The sequence below is a fragment of the Entelurus aequoreus genome, linkage group LG24, assembly GCF_033978785.1.
Source record: "Entelurus aequoreus isolate RoL-2023_Sb linkage group LG24, RoL_Eaeq_v1.1, whole genome shotgun sequence".
NCBI lineage: Eukaryota > Metazoa > Chordata > Actinopteri > Syngnathiformes > Syngnathidae > Entelurus > Entelurus aequoreus.
In genome coordinates this window covers 28,997,727-29,021,156 of record NC_084754.1, presented here as the reverse complement: position 1 = coordinate 29,021,156, position 23,430 = coordinate 28,997,727, and the positions used below count along the sequence as shown (strand labels likewise).

Below are 23,430 nucleotides of genomic sequence, written 5' to 3'. Positions count from 1 at the left end.
CGCACCGACAACTTTCTTCTTTGCTTGCTCAGCTTCTTTATCCATAATGCAATGAACAAATTGCAACAGATTCACCAACACAGATGTCCAGAATACTGTGGAATAATGAGATGAAAACAGAGCTATTTCGTATTGGCTTCAATGGGGAAGCCATACCTCTGTTAAACTGGCTACGTCACACGCATACGTCATCATACCGAGACGTTTTCAAGCGGAAGTGTGGCGGGAAATTTAAAATTGCACTTTATAAGTTAACCATGCCGTATTGGCATGTGTTGCAATGTTAAGATTTCATCATTGATGTATAAACTATCAGACTGCGTGGTCGGTAGTAGTGGGTTTCAGTAGGCCTTTAAGTGCACAGGAAGCCAGTGCAGGTGAGCCAGTATAGGCGTAATATGATCAAACTTTCTTGTTCTTGTCAAGAGTCTAGCAGCCGCATTTTGTACCAACTGTAATCTTTTAATGCTAGACATAGGGAGACCCGAAAATAATACGTTACAGTAATCGAGACGAGACGTAACGAACGCATGAATAATGATCTCAGCGTCGCTAGTGGACAAAATGGAACGAATTTTAGCGATATTGCGGAGATGAAAGAAGGACGTTTTAGTAACACTCTTAATGTGTGACTCAAACGAGAGAGTTGGGTCGAAAATAATACCCAGATTCTTTACCGAATAGCCTTGTGTAATTGTTTAGTTGTCAAATGTTAAGGTGGTATTATTAAATAGATGTCGGTGTTGAGCAGGACCGATAATCAGCATTTCCGTTTTCTTAGTGTTGAGTTGCAAAAAGTTAGCGGACATCCATTGTTTAATTTCATTAAGACACGCCTCCAGCTGACTACAATCCGCCGTGTTGGTCAGCTTTAGGGGCATGTAGAGTTGGGTGTCATCAGCATAACAGTGAAAGCTAACACCGTATTTGCGTATGATGTCACCTAGCGGCAGCATGTAAATACTAAAGAGTGCAGGGCCAAGAACCGAACCCTGGGGGACTCCGCACGTTACCTTAACATAGAAGTAGATTGGGAGCCTCAGTGTGTGCATAAAAGACACACCCAACAAAGGGAAGTTCAAATATGTGTGTACCGTAATTAGATATTAAGAAATTACAAGTTATGTGAAGGATTTGTATTTACAATAAATAATCATGTATGAACAATAAACAAAAATACCTCATTCACAACAACAATTCAATTCAATACACTATTTTCAATAATCAGTTACAATATAAACATAAATAGCAACACTTAATTGGCCCTAGTGTGGGAATGTGAGTGTAAATGTTGTCTGTCTATCGGTGTTGGCCCTGCGATGAGGTGGGGACTTGTCCAGGGTGTACACCGCCTCCCGCCCGAATGCAGCTGGGATAGGCTCCAGTCACCCCCGCGACCCCGAGAGGGATGTGCGATAAAAAATGGGTGGATGGATAATAGACCCACTGGGCTCACAAGCTTGTTCTGTGAAGCACTGAGCAGTTTGATTGGGTCATATGATATGACCTCATTGTTATGTTATGTCAATTTTGCCAATAATGCCACTTTGTTATCACACATTTTTGTCTCTGAGCATCTCTATTGTAAGCTTCTGTTTCCATTACAAAAGTGTGACATGCATTAACTAATACTTCTATTTGTTTGTGTTTGTAGGCCAAAACCATGACAGGAAAAGTCGTTCCCAATCCAGTAGTGATGGGGGGTCCAACAGAATGTCCCTCAGCTCAGACACAGAGGGACCCCCACCAGAACCCCTGCAGCCCCCTCTTTCCCATCGAGCTAACCCTGACATCAGAGAAGAAGAGGGTGAAGGAGCGTTATTTTCCACTGGGAAAGACCATGAGAGTCCAGAATCTTTACCCGAAGGTGACACAAAGTCAGAGACAGACTGTATCCAATCAGAGGGGGACCCAAGAGGAGGAAAGTGTGATAATAAGAGTGAAACTGAGAGCACCAAATCTGTTTGTCTGGGCGATCCTGCAGCTCCTCAGACTAAACCAAAGAGCGAAGCTTCTGCGGCGTTAAATTATGACTCTATTAAACCCACGCTGGTGGTTGACGAGCACGCTCATTTGGAGCTGGTCAGCCTCAAGGACTGCTTGCACAGTAAGAGCGGACACAATGAAGATAGCGATGAAGAGACCGTCTATCAGTCAGCCAATGAGGAGGAAGACCCGGAGTATAAGGAAGAGAGGAAGAAAAAAGAGGACGCCAAAAAGCAAGGTTAGACTATTTTTCCTGCAAAAAAAACAAAAGTTCACGTAGAAAAAAAAAATTTCCAGTTACAAAGCAGATCACAAAATCCTGAGGGTGGGATACTTTGAAAAAGGGTACCAAATTTGGTACTTTGATCAGCACCGACTGAATTCCAATGGTACTATTGGGTATCAAATGGTGCCATATTTGTGGCATGTAATGTCACGTCCGGTGGCAGACTCAGCTGGCACTCAGAGCGAATTCAAACAGACTACAATTTTCCATGCAAACAAATCAAATAAGCCTGACAGAAAACACTCTAACTTAAAATGCTGTTCAAGACTTAGACTTAGACTTAGACAAACTTTAATGATCCACAAGGGAAATTGTTCAACACAGTAGCTCAGTTACAATGATGGAAAGTGTAATTCAAAATGCGCTTGCTCAATGCTAATTTACATTAGATTTGCCATAGACATGCTGCTGATTAAAAATAGCGATTTTTCATGCCGATTTCAACACCTCCAAATTTTGTAATAAAAATAATCAATCAATGAATTAATCAATCAACGTTTATTTATACAACCCTTAATCAAAAGTGTCAAAAAAGGGCTTCACAAACTTACAACGACATTCCCTGATCGAAACCCACATGCAGGCAAAAAAACCTCAAAAGAACCCAGCTGGGGAAAAAGAAGAAACCTTGAGAAGTGGTCGCAGATGTCGGGACCCACCTTTCAGGTACCTCTCCAGAAATTATCCACAGCCACCTGGTATCCTCTTCCGACAGAGCAGAAAATTGGCAGATCAACTGGTCTAAAAATGTATCTATCTAAAAGCTAGTGTATATAAATTAACTTTAAGGCGGGACTTAGTAATGTTAAATAGTAAATGTTAAATAAAACATTAGATTTTATCATTAAACAAACTAACATTTATTAACACATGAACACACAGAAGTACCGAAAATATGTACTTTGAGTACCGGTATCAATTCCCATGTACTGTAAATTAGTGCTGTTTTGATTCAAAAGTGAAAGGTACCCATCCTTAGTGTAGTCCTCCCCTGTTAACGGTGAACAGAAAAGTAGTTCCTTAATTTTTGTTGAGTCAAGACTAAAAGTGAAAGTCCCATTTTGTTTTGTTTTTGCTTCAAGGGTGCAGGAAAGAGGAAGAAATGAGAAGAAAGGAGGAGAAGATGAAAGAAGACTTGAGGAGGAGAAGGGAGGAGGAGGTGAAAAGAAGGAGGGAAGTGGTGACGAGGGTCTGCAAGCACCCCAAGGCAATATCAGCCAAAACAGCAGAGGAAGAGGAATCTAATGGAGGAAAAGCAAGCGCACCCAGAAGCAAGAAGTTTTTAAACCTGTTTTCTACTGACAAGGACTACAGTTCCACTGGTTTGTCACTCTTGTATTTAAGTAATCCTTACAAAGTATAGTAACATAGTATGCAACATCCGGCACAAATTGTGGAATCACCAGACTCAGATATGTTCATTGAATTGTTGGATTTTGTTGGAAAAAAGCAGATAACGTACATGACACAAACGAACTATAGTCAGTATAAATGCCAACGTTCTGCCTTTAAGAAACACAAAAATAAATCAAGAATATAAATTGTGATAGTCAATAACAGATACATTTTTGGATCAAGCAGAGTGAAAAAGTTATGGAATCACTCAGTTCTGTGGAAAATATGGAATGACCCTGTAAATGTTCATTTCCAAAGCTAACACCTGCACCAGATTACATCTGTTTATTAGTCTGCAGTTAAAAAGCAGTGTTCACACCCCAGAGAGCTGTTGCACCAGGTGGACAGACATGAATCACTGCTCTAACACAGGAGATGTGAATTGAAACAAATGAGAGAATTATCAAACTTCTTCAAGAAGGTAAATAATCACACAATGTTGCAAAATATGTTGATTGTTCACAGTCAGCTGTGTCTAAAATCTGTACCAAGTACAAACAACATGGGAAGGTTGTAAAAGGCAAACATACAGTCAACACAGAAAAGTTAAAGCCATATGTATTGAAAAAAGAAAATGTAAAGCAAAACAAATGAAGAACAATGGGCAGAAACTGGTGATATTTACAGGGTGAGCCAATAATGTTTTACTCAGAATTAAGTTGTTTCATTATTTTTTTCACTCTGCTTGATGTAAAAAGGAAACTGTTACCGACTACCACTATATATTTTCTTGATTTATTTTATTGTTTCTTAAAGCCATAAAGTAGGTATTTGAAATGACTATAGTTTTGTGTCATATCTGCTCTGTGCTTTTTTTTGGTCAAATTTAAACAACTGAATGAACATCCTCCAAGTCTGGTGATTCCATTTTTCCAGGAGTTGTAGTAACAGCATGTTGTTCTTTGATTTATGTGATTCTAATAAAAAAAAATGTTTTTCTAAATTTGTAAAGGAAATACAATGGTACAAATGCTTGAGTCTTAACAGTCACACAAAAACTGTATGTGGTTTCTTTTAGAAGGATAGATCTAGGAATACAGAGAGTGACTGATCCATATTTTTCAGGTGCAGGCTCATTTAGCATGTTTTCCTGTGTGTTGGATGGAGTGGAGAGGCAGCAGAGCCATAAGGCTGCATACAGGTTAACACATTTAAACAGGTTTACAATGGAACTGCTGACTGGTGTCAACCAAGACTGAAATGTAGTTCTTTACCTGTGTTTAGGTTTGTCCCCCGCCATGCTGATGAGCTGTACCTGGAGACAGATGACCCGGTCTTAATTCTCAAGCAGTCTGAGGATCTGTGGTGTCAGGGTTACAACATGAGGACAGGGGCTACTGGAATCTTCCCTGCTTTCTACGCCGTCAGGGTGGCCAAAAATACTACCAAAGGTAAACAAATTCAGATTGATAGGATGATAAGTTTTTTTTCAAGAAATATCAAGAGCACATTGACCAGCATGGTCAGTAGATCAGTCACATTTTGGGATTAATTCGAAGTAAATACATGGCCAGTATTGCAGATACCGATACTTTTTAGTAGGGCTGTTAGTCCTCATGTGATTAATCACAAAAATATCACATTAATCATATAGATACTCATATTAATCACACAATTTATGCGAATGGTTACCTGAAAGGCGGCACTGTTTGCTATATGGTCAGTGATCGGATAAATGCATACATCAGTGCAAAAATGAGTGAGGAGTGAGGAGACTGTGACTGGTGTGCTGGCTGGCAAATGTCACTTCAAAATACACCCTGACTGGACTTTAGATACAACTGTTAACACGTTTTGAGCAAATAAATGATGTGCATTCAAGTAAATAAATGATAAATAGGTTATACTTGTATAGTGCTTTTTTACCTTCAAGGTACTCAAAGCAGTATTTCCACATTCACCCATTCACACACACATTCACACACACTGATGGCGGGAGCTGCCATGCAAGGCGCTACCAGCACCCATCAGGAGCAAGGGTGAAGTGTCTTGCCCAAGGACACAACGGACGTGACTAGGATGGTAGAAGGTGGGGATTGAACCCCAGTAACCAGCAACCCTCCGATTGCTGGCATGGCCACTCTACCAACTTCGCCACGCCGTCCCCAATTTAAAAAAAAAGTTCCTGTATGACATTCTGACAATAAGATTGCATTTGTATCCAAATATTGGGGTCTTTTTTCAAGTTAATTTAAATCATGCTATCGATTTTTTAAAAATGAGAATCGATTCTGAATCGCACAACATGAGAATCACGATTCGAAATCGAATCGATTTTTTCCCACACCTCTAGCCTATGTACACATTAACATTCTAACCCGAATGATGATCACATTAAATAAATATTGTCCATGTACATGTGGCTACTGATACTATCCTTGGTATTGATACGACCGATATTTGGATCGATCCGCCGACCCCAAATAGGTGCCATCAGTTGTCCAATGCCTCACAGCAAGAAGGGTTATATGTTTTGCGTTTTTCCAGGCTGACTGTAATTGCAGCTTCATAATTCATAACCATGGAATGTGAACATGACTGTGACTTATACAGTCATAAAAGGAGACAGGAAAACTTGGCATTTTTTTGGTTGGGCTTATAATTTTTCTTTACCTGTCTCTTCACAGGGCAAAAGGATGGTTGGATTGAACAGTTCCTGGTGCGATTCTTGGGTTCCGTTCAAGTTCCCATCCAAAAAGGCAACAATGTGCTGTGTGCTGCTATGAGGAAGGTAAATAAACACAGTACCAAACACTGTAATCCCACCTCAAGTCTATGTGTCAGTATTACGCTCATTAATGTTGAATAACAGTCGTCCTTCGCTATATTGCGCTTCAAATATCGCTTCACTACATTGTGGACTTTTTTAAAGCATATTCTACATGTTTTTGGCCTAAATTAAATGTTAAAGTAAGTTTTATTTAAGTATTAAATGTATTGTAGTGCAGTATTTGTCTTATCTTCTAATATTATGTTGTGGGGATTGATAAAGCTATTCACTAAGCGGGACTTCCATTTCTGATTTAAGGGTGACAATACTAATAACAACAGGTGGCTAAGCTTGGCCAGGTAAAAACAAAAACAGCTTGGTGCTTTTTGTTGGACTTTATCTTCAACTCCTGCCTCATCAATAACACATTTCCACAAAACAGCGGGACGTAGCTTCAGATTTGACGCAGCACTTCAATCAGCAGCTCCATGACCAATGTGGAGATTAACTATTTTGGTGTATGTAATCTTTGATATCAATAACACAGTTTTGGCGTGAGCGATGTGGAATGACAATGCAGACACGTATTGCTAACAACGCGGAAGGTTAACAATGAATCAAATAGTTGTAACTGCGACTGTCAAGTTGACCAAGTTTTTGTAGAACAACACACGCCTGTGGTTTTAGCACTCAAAGCCCAGTTCTAACTTAGAGGAATTATCTAGAATGTGGCGAAGTATTTCCATGTCGTGGCTGGGTGACGATCATAGCAATGAAACTTGGAGGATCCTCTGAGCTATTGGTGAGTCCTGTAATCTACAATGGAACACACTCAAGGCTACTATATTGGGTGAAACGAGTGTAAAGGTGACTATATGGGTGTTATTTAATGTTTAGAGGGCTCTAATAAGGTTTGTTTGTATTTGTTTATTTGAAGGACAATGTGCAGTTACATTAAGAAGATGGCTGCGCCATTTGTCAACCATTTGTTTGTGGTCTAACTACAAAAATATTTGATTTATCAATAATAATCCTACTTTGTAGAAAGTAATTTAAACAAGGGATGAATGTAGATCAAAATAAAGTAAAAATAGCAACAAATAATACCTATGTCCATTGTAAGCAGCTGTAGCGCTTAGGTATTGTACTTGGTAGTTTACCAATTGCTCATTGTGCGAATAACTTTTTTCCAGCTCACCCATGACCAGAATGAGGATGAGCAGTATAGAAAATGGTTGGATGATCTGATCATAATTCCAATTCCACTTCCAAATTGTTTTAGAGTCTGTAGGTTATCAAAAAGGGACATTGTGGAATAAAACAGTGGGATTTGCAAAATGTATTTGTATTTAGAAAGCTATACCTTTTGTCAATCCTAATGAAGGACTTTATTACACAGGGTTGGAGACTTAGACAAACTTTATTGATCCACAAGGGAAATTGTTCCACACAGTAGCTCAGTTACAAAGGATGGACATAAGGATGGAAAGGATAATGCACACAAGGTGTTAAGCCTTGGCGAGAATGAGGACTCAGGAGCAGAAGGGGGACGATTGACACAGGCTTTATTTCAGCAGTTTCTTTGATCTCTCTTTAGACAGAGTGATTCAAACACAATGGCTACAAACTCTATACTTTTTGCACTAGAGTAACAAAAGATACGTAGCATAAGGCATATAACAATAAACGGAAAATCACTCCATAGGGAGGAAAAAAGGCAATAGCTCAATTCTAAACTGATCTAATAACGAAAAAACAACAATCTATGATAAACTACACAAAAGGAAAATCGCTCATGCTGAGGAGACAAGAAGCTATAAACAGAAAGTACGCTATGAAGAGCTAAGAAAACTACAAACTAAAGCGCTCCAAGAGGAGGAAAAAAGGAAGGCAAAGCACTATGAAATTAGCTAAAAAAAAAAAGACCAATAAACTAGTGATGGGTCCGGCAACACCGATGCATCGGCGCATGCGTCGAGCTCATAGAGCGATACCCTGTGTCGATGCACGTATCGCTTTTAGAAAGTCACGTGACCGAACACGAGCTGTTTTGGTCACGTGACCGCTCATGAGCTGTTCTGGTCACGTGACCGATACGCGAACTGTATCGCACTGACGCCTGCGCGCCAAACTGTGTTTATTAGGAAGCGGCGCAATGCGTGTTGTTGACGAACACCGTTAAGGCCGCTTGTTGTCACTGTCACTCAAAGTTGCATTTCAAAATTACACAGAATAAATGTGTTTATTTTGTTTAGAATTCAGATGGGTTTGATTTGGTGCGCGGCATAAATTGGCTGTGCGGCGCACGGTGTGCGCGGAGGACGCTTGAGCACTGCGCAATTGCGCAGGCGCGCACCTTAGAGGGAACGTTGCTCACAGGGCGCAGAGGAGGTGTTAGTGCGATACAGTTCGCGTATCGGTCACGTGACCAAAGCAGCTCATGATCTGTCACGTGACTTTCTAAAAGCGGTACGCGCACCGACACAGGGTTTCGCTCTATGAGCTCGACGCATGCGCCGATGCATCTGTGTTGCAGGACCCATCACTACTGTTACTAGAGAAGGTACAGGAATGACGGCGTGGCGAAGTTGGTAGAGTGGCCGTGCCAGCAATCGGGGGGTTGCTGGTTACCGGGGTTCAATCCCCACCTTCTACCATCCTAGTCACGATACACGTTCACATTATTTATTGACTGTATCTAAAAAAGATAAAAATATATTTTTATTTAAATAAAGATATGAAATAATCCTAAATGAAATACAATGACTTGGTTTATATTATTGTATATACTAGGTCATAAAATCAGTGTCAGTTGAGTCGGTCCATAGGTTGCCTGTAGGGATTTTTAATGTCCAGCAGATGTCAGTATTTAGTGACACAGTATCGACACAGTATCAATACAGTTTTGCAATGTGTCGAAACGCTTCTTGAGGCCTCATCAACCCATCACTAGTATTTAGTGACACAGTATCGACACAGTATCAATACAGTTTTGTAATGTGTCGAAACGCTTCTTAAGGCCTCATCAACCCATCACTACAATAAACTTTAACAAATCAAAATCACTCTTCCTCAGAGGGTACAAAGAAATCAATAAATAAGACGAGGCAATACTTAACAACTTGGGTCAAGACTGTGGACGACGGCTGGAGGTACTGTACATGACAAGACGATATACTCTGGCACAGGACAAGAGGAGGATGAGACATTTATACACATGAGGGAGGGTGACACTGGTGGGCACAATCAGGCAATCAGGAGAGACATCAGACCAGTGAAACAGGAGGAAGGGCAAGTGATCTGAAACGAGAGGGAGAGTTAACCTTTCAAAATAAAACAGGAAATGACAAGACAACATGAAACCAGACGAAACCCAGACAAGACTTCACCCAGGTGTGACACAAGGACACAAAAAGAGGGCGAAAACAAAAGGTATAAAGTAGAATTTAAATGTATCATAGTAGCAATATAAAATATAACATATATGTAATATATGTGATATATTATTATATTATATTATATTATTATATAATATGTACAATATATGACGAATCCCAATTACCATGTACAATATTACAGTATATGTAACAGCTGCAGCATAAAATAAAGAGTATATCCAGCAGAAAATATGCATTATAAACAAAGAAAAGTAGCTAACATAGAAGCGGTTAGGCAATAGACAAATATCATCTATTGCTCTATGGCACGTGATTATACAGCTGGAAAGCTTTGGATTTGTGCAGATATATTTGTTTGCGTTTAAAGCTGTTCATTATGCATGCAACAGGCTTAACTAACTTTGGAAGGGATGATTTTATTGTGCTTCTCAACTTTTTGTGTAAATGTTAGAAGGAATAACCCATTGTTCTAATATCAGTATTACACATTGTGACGTCTCCTGATGATTAGATTGTATTTATTCTGGTTAGCCGCTAATTTCTGATACAGCACATTTCAGCTCATGCAGTGGATCTTCTTAGTGTATGCATTTTGTAAGTGATTTTGTAAGTAAATATCAGAATAATAAGATTTCAGTCGACAGTGTTTATGCTCCTGCTCATTGTTGTTAGACAGGTTGAGTGAAGGATTATGTGACAATTGAACTCCTGTGCCGACAGGTTGCATACAACAGGCGGTTAGCAGGACAGCCTCCCACAGCCTGTGTGCTCGAGGTCAGTGTGAGGGGTGTGAAAATCAGTGTCCAGGACCAGTGTCACTCTGCTCACAGGGTAAGTGTACATATTGACCCATAAACAGGATAAGAGTTAGAAAATAGTTGGTCAATAATGTATAAAATGTTGGCAATATTATGCTACTTACTGTTCAGTCTCAGTAACCGTGGTATAGGTCTGATTTAAAGCCCATGGAGCACCGAAGCTTAAACTATACAATCAATCAATCAGAGTTTATTTATATAGCCCTTAATCACAAGTGTCTCAAAGGGCTGCACAAGCCACAACGACATCCTCGGCTCAGATCCCACATCAGGGCAAGAAAAAACTCAACCCAATGGGATAAAATGAGACACCTTATGTTTTTAGTGTACCACATAGTATACGGCTTGAATGGGAAAAAAGTGACAGCCTCAATTTGAAGCACAGAGCGACCCCCTATAATCATTTACATATTTGTTTGGTCTCTGTCAGGGAGAACAGTGTTTCCATTTTTTCCATTTGAAGAACATCTCCTTCTGTGGCTGCCATCCAAAACACAGCAAGTAAGTTAATGTCCCATACTTTTGTTATGGTATTACTTACTCTCACTGTCTGTTAGAGGGGACCTATGATGAATGTAGCCTTTTCTGACTTATAAATGTTGTTACAATGTTGGATCGTCGTTTTAACTATGCTGACGCATCAAATCATGAGGTTCATGCATTTTGGCGTGAACTTGCATGCGGTTTTAGATGCCTCTGTTCGTGGAGGTGTGCAGTCTGGCCACATTGGTGATGTCACAAGGACGTAGATGTACTTATTTAGAATTTAAGTCAAGCTCTCAGCCAGAGGGGGAGGAGCTCCTGCTTCAGGCTGTGAGGAAACAGAAGAAAAGGTAAAGTATTATTTTCATATAATGTTGGTATGCGCATGCAGTGATATAAATGTTGCTGAAACACCTTTTCTATGCAGGTCTTCATACCTAATATTGTGACTAAGTGAATCTATATTTAAACAGTGTACATTTTCAAAAGATACATTAGGATTAGGGATATCACTGTATCAAAATGTCACGGTACGATATTATTGTGGTATATGTCCCCCCCAAAAAAGGACTTAAAAATGCCTTAGTGTGTAAATTGAAGTGGCAGGAATTTTAGGATAAACACACTTACTGTAATTGAACGTAAACATAATGCTCAAATGTTCTAATCATATTTATTACCTCAAACATGTATTTTTAAGTACAAAGAGTAGTGCAGGAACATCCAATGTTACAAGAAAATAATAAAAATTACCTACAGTTGAGTGTCATTAAATTGACAGGGTAAACATGCAGTGTAAAACAATTCGATGTCTTTCAAATTTTACTTTTTAAGAAATTGTTGACATGTTTTTATATCAGTATGGAAAATGCAGTTTCTCAGCAAAGTTAACTCACAATTTAACTTTTAATAATGTAAATACCTCAGAAATTAATGTGTAGCCTCGCTGGCTTCAAATACATATTCCCTTGGTGCTTGATTGAGTGTCTGTTTTGGCTTGGAACGCTCGAGACGCGCTTCATTACCTCCGTCAAAGTTTTTTTGTTTTTTTTCGCCAGGGTGTGTTCGTCTGTTTGCTATTGTTACGGTCCCTACGTCGTGGTTTAGTCTAAAAGGTACGCGTAGCATAAAAGACTTACTTGTTCTTCTTAAATAGTTTATTTAAAAAAGTAATGTAAGTAAAAATTATAGTGTCGTTAATGCAGCGAGTCGTGGCAATATATACGAGTACGCGGTGATCAGCTGGGCTTGTAATCCGGGAGAGAATCTGCCAAAAACTGCACTCACCAAGTTTTTGTTTGATACCGTCATACTTCACAACATTATTGTGAAGATTTCGAAACTGCAATACCGCGATATCTACGATACTGTTACATCCTTAATTATAGTACTTTTATAGAGGGTGGCGTGTGGTTTCATTTGCAATCTGGAATTGCAGACAGACTCCAAAATCGGGCTGTAAGAGTGACAGTGGAGCAACAATTATGCCAAATGTTTCCCAAAGCATATCCAATACATACTGTACATCAGTGGTGTCCAAAGTGCGGCCCGGGGGCCATTTGCGGCCCGCAGCTAATTGTTTACCGGCCCGCCACACATTCTGGAAATGCTATTGCAAAAATTTAAAAAACATTAAAAAAAAGTGGAATGAGGTGAAATCTAACTGGAAAAAGTTGCAATGTTGACACAAAGCTGCCATGCAGGCTGTTTTTTCCTTTTGTCTATCTTTCTTTTTTCTTTTTTTGCCATTGCTCCAAAAAAAAATAAATCAATGTTATAATGAATTATTGACCAATTATTTCAAATATTTCACTTTAAAATGTTTTTTTTGTGGGAAATATTGCATATATTGTGTGGTTACCATACAAAAACATCAACATTTTATTTGACAAAAGAGCATAAAACAAACAAAATAATAGTTCAAACATAAAATCGACAGATATATCTGAAGTTGAGCTCGTAACTTAAGTGTTGAAAGTAAAAAGAAAACTAATAAAAATGTATCACTTTCTAAGTGGGGCACCTTTTGGATCCCAAATATATTTAATGGGATTTTATTTATCTTTTCACTGTGATTACTCAAAAATAATCAATGGTGTCCTGCATTATTGATATGTTTAAGGCTCTAATTACTTCACATCAAACATTGCTTTCTGAATGTTTTGGGCAGTGGGGGAAATACTGCATATTTCAGTTTTATTATAAAAAACTAAGTTGTCTTTGACAGAAAAGGCATAAAACCTTTTTGTTTTTTTAAACTTTATATCAACCTGAAGTTGATATACTGTACAGATTTACTGTAAGTGTTATATAAATAAAAAAATTATAATTTGACTTGTTTTTAAAATTTTAATGACTTAGACCCTTTATGGTCCCCGGAAGCCCTAAAGGTAAAAAACAAAAAAAATCCATATATTTTGTTATGGTTTGAAAATTAAAAATATCAAAATGGCCCCCGCATGCTTTAATTTTTCCGTGTGCGGCGCCCTCAGTGGAAAAAGTTTGGACACCCCTGCTGTACATTTTGTAGACCACAATGAAGTGTTTTAAATTGAGATTGAAATCCTCATAGGTCCCCCATAAGTCTGGTTTTATGTCTGTGCCAGCTAAAAGTGACGCTGATTATTGCGCTGCAGGTATTTTGGTTTCTTCACCAAACATCCTGACCAACACCGCTTTGCCTGCCATGTGATGATGGCAGATACAAGTTTACATCCTCTGGCTAAGTCAGTTGGGTAAGGTCTACTTTGCTAAGTCTTTCATATGTTCCGTAACAATGGCTGATAAATATGCTGCAGCAAACAAATTGATGGTCAAATGAAACCTGTGGTTCAATCAAAGTATAACATTTTCAAATTGATTTTTTACTGAACTGAACCGGAGAAAATTGCCCCATTGCGACACATTTGTACACATGCATAATGACGTCCTAGGTACCTTACCAATACAAATACTCATTATTCAGAATATTTCTTTGAATCCTCTGTTTTGTCTAATATCTGCACTCTTGTATGTCTCACAGGAAGGCCTTCCAGCAGTATTACAAAGAACACATTGGCTACTCTTGTCCTACTGAAGACATCTTTATTGAATAGCTCACCTTTTTTCCTCGTTGTGACAGAATGTGTTAACTATTGATGATGTGCACGTCTCGGAGGTCTATTTGGGTAGATTCATCATCCAGGTCAGTGTAATCTACAAAGGCTGAATTGAAGGCAATTGGAATAGGTACTGGACAAGTACAACACACATAACCGTTTGTTACATACATAGGAGTTTTGCAAACACAAAATCTAAATGCACTGCAAACCCTGCAACACCCTCAGACACCGACAGTGTACAGTATGTCCTACACTCGAGAGAATATAGACAAATCTAAATGCGACACCTAACAAACTGCTCGACTCTCACTTACTTTCTATTTTCAATTTATCTTCCAAATGTCATATATTTAAGCCAGCAAACTAGCACAACATCCTTAATCAATGAGTAGATTTTTATTCCCGGTTACGTCACATGTTTGCGAGGCAGAGTTCATAAGACTTAAAGAACTCGTAGCGTCAAGATGATCAAAATTTCACTACGAAGTCCTCTTTATATATGTTTTGCCCCTGAAAATGAATCGGGAAGTCATTTCCCATAATATCAATTCGTTTTTGAGTAATGAGTACAGAGCTAACTTTACTTGGAACGCCCGCTTTCCATCGCCAGACTCGATATTACAATTACAGAACTGGAGCCCATTTCACTGACAGTGTGGATAAAGTCATATAAAATTATTATTTTGATCATTCACCATAATTGCATGTTTTTGTCGCCCTGGTCCATAATTATTTTTAAACTAATATGGTTGACATTATGAGCAAAAAAGAACTATCAAAGAACTCCCATTTTCGGACTTCCCTGCTCTTCTATAGGCACAATTGCTCGTGTTTCCTCATTTTTCTGCATTTCCTCAAGCATCTTGAGGAAAACTAGAACACTGGCATCTTTATTGTTTTCCTCTCATTTTTAAGTGCTTGATCTGCTCTTTTCTCCATTTTTTCAAATTTTTTGACTCAGTCTTCCTTCCCTCGAGGGTGCTACTAAATCTCGAGATTGCATTTGACTTGAGTCGTTTACATTTTTTCCTTCCAAACTCAGATCAAAAGCATTATTCTTCAAAGTCAGAATCATTCAAATGATTGCTGCAAATGACACTCCTCTCGCTTGGTCTGTCCTATTTTGTGTGAGTCAATTTGACTGGAGAGATCCATACTTTCCTCATATTCCCATCATTTGGAAATGTATGCCGGCAGACCCCTTCTTTCGTTGTATTGATACAACCTGCAACAATGCATCTGGCAAATATCTTGAAAATTTCCTTCAAAAATCTGCCCGAAAATAACGTGATTCGGGATGAAAATGCTATCAAAACATATAGGGCCTGATTTACTAAAGGTTTGCATGTACTAAAACACGTGCAAACCTGATAGCACATGCAAAGTTGATCTACTAAACGTGTGCAAAGTGAGCAGAATAATGCCATCCATTTTGCGTCTCTGTCTTCATTAATATGCAACACATACGCAAATAATCAAAACACCCACAATACAGGGAAGAGAAAATGCAAATATAATTATTTAGCACGCGCAATGTAATTTATCAACACTCATAACTGTTTTGCGAGCACTATTTGGCGTTTTATTTAGCACGTGTCAGAAAGATATGCAAACTGACAGTTCAACACACCGCATTTTGGACGGTCAGAAACAAAACATATTAGTAGAGATGTCCGATAATAATAATTATTAAATTATCAACATAAAAAACACAAGATACACTTACAATTAGTGCACCAACCCAAAAAACCTCCCTCCCCCATTTACGCTCATTCACACTCATTCACACAAAAGGGTTGTTTCTTTCTGTTATTAATATTCTGGTTCTTACATTATGTATCAATATACAGTATATCAATACAGTCTGCAAGGGATACAGTCCGTAAGCACACATGATTGTGCGTGCTGCTGGTCCACTAATAGTACTAACCGTTAACAGTTAATTTTACTCATTTTCAGTAATTACTAGTTTCTATGTAACTGTTTTTATATTGTTTTACTTTCTTTTTTATTCAAGAAAATGTTTTTAATTTATTTATCTTATTTTATTTTATTATTTTTTAAAAAAAGGACCTTATCTTTACCATACCTGGTTGTCCAAATTAGGCATAATAATGTGTTAATTCCACGACTGTATAAATCGGTATCGGTTGATATTGGTATCGGTTGATATCGGTTGATATCGGTATCGGTTGATATCGGTATCGGTAATTAAGAGTTGGACAATATCGGAATATCGGATATAGGCAAAAAGCCATTATCGGACATCCCTACATATTAGACATGTTGTTTATTCAGCAATTTCCTTTTATAATGTCATTGCTGCTGGATGACTTATGGGGCTGATTAGAACACAATCAATTGATGCGTTTTGGTGTCTGCTGTTTTTTTATTTATTTAGTAAATATATATGCTCCAGCCCCACTTCAACCCTAAAAGGGACAAGCGGTAGAAAATGGATGGATGGATTACTATAATATACACTACCGTTCAAAATTTTGGGGTCACATTGAAATGTCCTTATTTTTGAAGGAAAAGCACTGTACTTTTCAATGAAGATAACTTTAAACTAGTCTTAACTTTAAAGAAATACACTCTATACATTGCTAATGTGGTAAATGACTATTCTAGCTGCAAATGTCTGGTTTTTGGTGCAATATCTACATAGGTATATAGAGGCCCATTTCCAGCAACTATCACTCCAGTGTTCTAGTGGTACAATGTGTTTGCTCATTGGCTCAGAAGGCTAATTGATGATTAGAAAACCCTTGTGCAATCATGTTCACACATCTGAAAACAGTTTAGCTCGTTACAGAAGCTACAAAACTGACCTTCCTTTGAGCAGATTGAGTTTCTGGAGCATCACATTCGTGGGGTCAATTAAACGCTCAAAATGTCCAGAAAAAGAGAACTTTCATCTGAAACTCGACAGTCTATTCTAGTTCTTAGAAATGAAGGCTATTCCACAAAATTGTTTGGGTGACCCCAAACTTTTGAACGGTAGTGTATGTCTTCATTAAGCACATTTTCTTGCCTTTGAGTCATTCCGGACGCTGAATGTGAAAGTGAAAGAAAAGTGTCAGAAAGTGTCAATGTGCATATGTTTGTTGTCTAGATTGCGATTCAGAAAAAGTTTTACACAGGTCTGAGCATGATAACATTAGACTTAGACTTAGACTTAGACAAACTTTAATGATCCACAAGGGAAATTGTTCCACATAGTAGCTCAGTTACAAAGGATGGAAAGGATAATGCACACAAGGCCACAAAAAGAGGGCGAAAACAAAAGGTATAAAGTATAAAATACAAATGAAATAGCAATAATAAATGATAATAAGTAATAATTGATCATAAAGAAAATAATAGGTATAAAATAAACATGAATGTGCAGTGAGAGTGTCTCCGTGGTAAAAAAGCCCCGTATGCACGCACAAACCTCATTTAAATAAGGCGGTCTGCACACTTTACAATTGCACACGCAGTGTTAGTCGATCACATGCAACACGCACACTAATAGTACACAGCATTTTATTTTTTGCACACGTTATATAGCGTTTGGTATGTGGATCTTAGTCAATCAGGCCCATAGTACGCAATATGAAATATATGAAATCGCCTCCAGTCTTCTGTAGGTGACGTCAGCAGGCTGATGCAGGCCAGCCCACATTTTGCAGCTAAAATTGGACGTTCCAAAATGTGCTGAAACCCGGCGTCCCCAACCTTTTTTTGCACCAGGAATCAGTTTAATATAGGCAATTATTTTTACGGAGTGGCCTTTCACCTATGGCGGATATACAGCTACAATAAGTGCGTTGAAAATACAACTCTCCAAACCGTTGAATTAGTGGGAGCCCTGAGCTTGTTTGTTTGCAATGAGATGGTTTTTGCAATGTAGATGTATATATTATATACTATTTGTATACAAACCCCGTTTCCATATGAGTTGGGAAATTGTGTTAGATGTAAATATAAACGGAATACAATAATTTGCAAATCCTTTTCAACCCATAATCAATTGAATGCACTACAAAGATAACATATTTGATGTTCAAACTCATAAACTTTATTTTTTTTTTGCAAATAATAATTAACTTAGAATTTCATGGCTGCAACACGTGCCAAAGTAGTTGGGAAAGGGCATGTTCACCACTGTGTTACATGGCCTTTCCTTTTAACAACACTCAGTAAACGTTTGGGAACTGAGGAGACACATTTTTTAAGCTTCTCAGGTGGAATTCTTTCCCATTCTTGCTTGATGTACAGCTTAAGTTGTTCAACAGTCCGGGGGTCTCCATTGTGGTATTTTAGGCTTCATAATGCGCCACACATTTTCAATGGGAGACAGGTCTGGACTACAGGCAGGCCAGTCTAGTACCCGCACTCTTTTACTATGAAGCCACGTTGATGTAACACGTGGCTTGGCATTGTCTTGCTGAAATAAGCAGGGGCGTCCATGGTAACGTTGCTTGGATGGCAACATATGTTGCTCCAAAACCTGTATGTACCTTTCAGCATTAATGGTGCCTTCACAGATGTGTAAGTTACCCATGTCTTGGGCACTAATACACCCCCATACCATCACAGATGCTGGCTTTTCAACTTTGCGCCTATTACAATCCGGATGGTTCTTTTCCTCTTTGGTCCGGAGGACACGACGTCCACAGTTTCCAAAAACAATTTGAAATGTGGACTCGTCAGACCACAGAACACTTTTCCACTTTGTATCAGTCCATCTTAGATGAGCTCAGGCCCAGCAAAGCCGACTGCGTTTCTGGGTGTTGTTGATAAACGGTTTTCGCCTTGCATAGGAGAGTTTTAACTTGCACTTACAGATGTAGCGACCAACTGTAGTTACTGACAGTGGGTTTCTAAAGTGTTCCTGAGCCCATGTGGTGATATCCTTTACACACTGATGTCGCTTGTTGATGCAGTACAGCCTGAGGGTTTGAAGGTCACGGGCTTAGCTGCTTACGTGCAGTGATTTCTCCAGATTCTCTGAACCCTTTGATAATATTACGGACCGTAGATGGTGAAATCCCTAAATTCCTTGCAATAGCTGGTTTTCTTAAACTGTTCAACAATTTGCTCACGCATTTGTTGACAAAGTGGTGACCCTCGCCCCATCCTTGTTTGTGAATGACTGAGCATTTCATGGAATCTACTTTTATACCCAATCATGGCACCCACCTGTTCCCAATTTGCCTGTTCACCTGTGGGATGTTCCAAATAAGTGTTTGATGAGCATTCCTCAACTTTATCAGTATTTATTGCCACCTTTCTCAACTTCTTTGTCACGTGTTGCTGGCATCAAACTCTAAAGTTAATGATTATTTGCAAAAAAAAAAAGTTTATCAGTTTGAACATCAAATATGTTGTCTTTGTAGCATATTCAACTGAATATGGGTTGAAAATGATTTGCAAATCATTGTATTCCGTTTATATTTACATCTAACACAATTTCCCAACTCATATGGGAACGGGGTTTGTGTATATGTACCACAATGTTAACCATATCAGTTTTGAAGTAATCATGGACCAGGTTGACAAAAACATGCAAATAAATGGTTCAAGTAATAGTTTTATATGCCCTTATCCACACTGTCTATGTGGGGAAATGGGCTCCAGTTCTGTAGATGACATCACACTAAGAGGAGGTGGCATATTGAGTCTGGCGATGGAAAGGGGGCGTTGATGGTATATACTATATACCATCAACCTGCCCGGCACTGCAAATGGAAAAATAGCCATTGGCTACAATCTGGCATATTTACATTTGATATGTTCATTAATGTGCATTGTCCCATGTAACAAGGATATAACAAATGACGACTTCCTATCAGGAGTTTTATTATACAGTGCATCTATGAACAAGTGCTTATAGTGGGACAGGCGAAAGTTAAATTTTAGAAAATGCGTTTATAAATCATGTAATGTTTCTGTATGGCCTGGTGGCAAATGTGTAATGAACAGGTACTGGTCTCCAGAGCAGTGGTAGGAGTACACTGCGTTATAAAACAAGCCTAAAATCATTACTGTGTCTATTTTGGGGGGAACTTTACCTGTAGACATCATTTTTAAGTCCAGAACTATGAAATACGTGTTGGCAGCCCCTCAGTCAGATTCGCCCCACAGCCACTAGGCTTTTTTGAATGACAAACCAGTGTATTGAGATTTTTTTTTCCAAAACAGTACTATGAAGAGGGCACAGAGGAAGAATTCTATTAGTAACGGGCGAATGGATACATGTTAGTGACCGTCACTTGTCATTAACTTCTACATCCAAGTGGAATAACCTCCCTTTAACTGAGGTTTGTGTAAGAACTTGTCACCAGCCGTTAGATTCCCATGAAGACGTCTTTGGAATGAAGAAGTCCAGTCGCCCTTGAGTCTGTACTGTATGCATCCATCTGCTTTGTCCCATAGTCATGTCTGGATGGATGTTTGGGACTCTTAAGATACAGCACAACTGCCCTGATAAAGAAGTACTTCTACCTATAGTGTCATGATGAGAGGAAAACAAAACATCTATCACAGACACTCCAGTGACAGAAAAGGTGGGTTAGATCATCACTGTGCAGAATAACCTATGAAAAAAGTCATATCATAAGCTCTAATGTGGTTATTTTAGAGTGCGTTCTACAATGCATCATCATAATCAAAAAGGGACACAGTGTATAGGTAAGTGACAAATACAATCAGAAATATGAAAGCTGCAGAAGAAGAGGAGGGATGGTCACTTCATAACAATAACTAAGTTAAGATGAGGCAGTTTCAAAATGAGCACATTGTCTCTTTAATGCAGGGGTCACCAACCTTTTTGAAAGCAAGAGCTACTTCTTGGGTAGTGATTAATGCGAAGGGCTACCAGTTTGATACACACTTAAATAAATTGCCAGAAATCGCCAATTTGCTCAATTTACCTGTAACTCTATGTTATTATTAATAATTAATTATATTTACACTTAATTGAACGGTTTAAAAGAGGAGAAAACACGAAAAAAAAAGACAATTACATTTTGAAACATAGTTTATCTTCAATTTCGACTCTTTAAAATTCAAAATTCAACCAAAAAAAAGAAGAGAAAAACTTAAAAAAAGAATTTATGGAACATCATTAGTAATTTTTCCTGATTAAGATTAATTTTAGAATTTTGATGACATGTTTTAAATAGGTTTAAAATACAATCTACACTTTGTTAGAATATATAACAAATTGGACCAAGCTATATTTCTAACAAAGACAAATAATTATTTCTTCTAGATTTTCCAGAACAAAATTTTTAAAAGAAATTCAAAAGACTTTGAAATAAGATTTAAATTTGATTCTACAGATTTTCCAGAATATTTTTTTGGAATTTTAATCATAATAAGTTTGAAGAAATATTTCACAAATATTCTTCGTCGAAAAAACAGAAGCTAAAATGAAGAATTAAATTAAAATTTATTTATTATTCTTTACAATAAAAAAAATAAATTTACTTGAACATTGATTTAAATTGTCAGGAAAGAAGAGGAAGGAAATTAAAAGGTATATGTGTTTAAAAATCCTAAAATCATTTTTAATGTTGTATTTTTTCTCTAAAATTGTCTTTCTGAAAGTTATAAGAAGCAAAGTAAAAAAATTAATGAATTTATTTAAACAAGTGAAGACCAAGTCTTTAAAATATTTTCTTGGATTTTCAAATTCTATTTGAGTTTTGTCTCTCTTAGAATTAAAAATGTCGGGCAAAGCGAGACCAGCTTGCTAGTAAATAAATACAATTTAAAAAATAGAGGCAGCTCACTGGTAAGTGCTGCTATTTGAGCTATTTTTAGAACAGGCCAGCGGGCTACTCATCTGGTCCTTACGGGCTACCTGGTGCCCACGGGCACCGCGTTGGTGACCCCTGCTTTAATGCATAGCAATGAATGAGTGAATGTCAAACTGGTTCAACAGTAGGAATGGATGATTGCTCCTAATTTAACATGCTTTAATATAAAGGAATGAGGTGACGACTGACACAAATATAAAGGTGGGGAAGTACCAAGGACTGACAATGAAAGTACCTAAGAGCAGGATGCAGTGGAATGCATCGAGCACATGTAGTGGTCCAAGCATCTCACAAAAGACACGACAATCTAAGAAGACATGTAATAATGTGGCAACAAGCCAAAAGCCACACCTGAATACTGCAGCACGGTATTCGCCAATCTAACGCCAACAAAACGGAACATCAATTCAAAACACCGTAGAAGTTTCTGAGGAGATATAGAGTAATAGACCGGACGGCATGAAGTTTATCCTCAGCAAGCTGCATCGTTTTATGTGCGTGTGAAGTCAGGTTAACTGCTTGGATTGCATTTACTGTCATTCAATTGTCTTTGGCATTCCCTACTCTTCATAGAACTTAGTGCTCTAGTTCCTAATATATAATGGCCCTGTTCTTTGCACATATGACAACAAAGTGTGTTTTTTTTTGTATTTATTGATCCATATGTACAATTACATATTTGTATCTTACAACTACCTAGACAATCTAATGTCGGCCAAATGTTCCAAAATGACTTGTTTTTAAGTGTGTTTCCCGACATGACCATTTTTCTTTAAACTAATGACAGGGCCCAGGTGACTCGGTGCAATCGATTCAATTGTGTTTTCTTGTTGCATGCTTGAATCTGACATCATGAAGTACTCGCTTAGTATTCGACTAGAACTCAACGTGGCAACGTTTTGGGTAAACACATGTAAAGGAGCTAAATCAGGGCTGTCCAATTTGGCCATCATGAATTTATATGCTGCCGGTGTTTTGTCCTCATTTTGTGGACAACATGAGTAAATCACGTCTATGACCACGTGTCATGCTTTGAATGTAGGGGAGTGCAGCATTTACTTATATGACCCAATGCAAACAACCTTCCCTAGTCATGGTGCAACAAAAAAAAAATCTAACCAACACAAAATGCTAACAGACATGGTCACACAACACAATATAACACAATTTGTGGATATTATAAAAATGTCCATGCACCATATAACATTTTCTAAATTACACTTATTACAAAGTAAATTATAATCCATTACAAAGCAAAAATGAAAAATACTCTCACCACACTCCATGTTTGGCGCATTTTAACAGCTTGATATTTCTGATGGATTACAAAACTTTAAGGAGCTTGTCAAAGAAGTAAACAAGGTAGGAGTCCAACTTTCACATACTATTGATATCCAATTATATTATTATATAAATATAGTTACTATTACAATACTGTTACA

The 23,430-nt window shown here is 38.1% G+C and overlaps 1 protein-coding gene across 2 annotated transcripts in view; it reads left to right on the top strand.

Annotated features, from left to right (window-relative positions):
* The window catches only part of LOC133641936 (C-Jun-amino-terminal kinase-interacting protein 1-like), a 36,239-nt gene extending 18,040 nt beyond the window's left edge, over positions 1–18,199 (top strand). The window contains exons 4-13 of one of the 2 annotated variants that reach the window (XR_009824352.1): positions 1,655–2,224; positions 3,355–3,594; positions 4,733–4,808; positions 4,892–5,058; positions 6,295–6,398; positions 10,496–10,606; positions 11,024–11,094; positions 13,713–13,811; positions 14,099–14,279; positions 14,420–18,199. Coding sequence is in view for 1 of the 2 variants with exons in the window: in XM_062036067.1 (XP_061892051.1) it covers positions 1,655–2,224; positions 3,355–3,594; positions 4,733–4,808; positions 4,892–5,058; positions 6,295–6,398; positions 10,496–10,606; positions 11,024–11,094; positions 13,713–13,811; positions 14,099–14,171 (1,511 nt within the window). In the remaining variant the exon portion in view is untranslated. Of the gene's footprint in view, positions 1–1,654; positions 2,225–3,354; positions 3,595–4,732; positions 4,809–4,891; positions 5,059–6,294; positions 6,399–10,495; positions 10,607–11,023; positions 11,095–13,712; positions 13,812–14,098 lie in introns of both variants that reach the window. The other variant, XM_062036067.1, reaches the window with a different exon arrangement.
* The last annotated feature ends 5,231 nt before the right edge of the window (positions 18,200–23,430 follow it).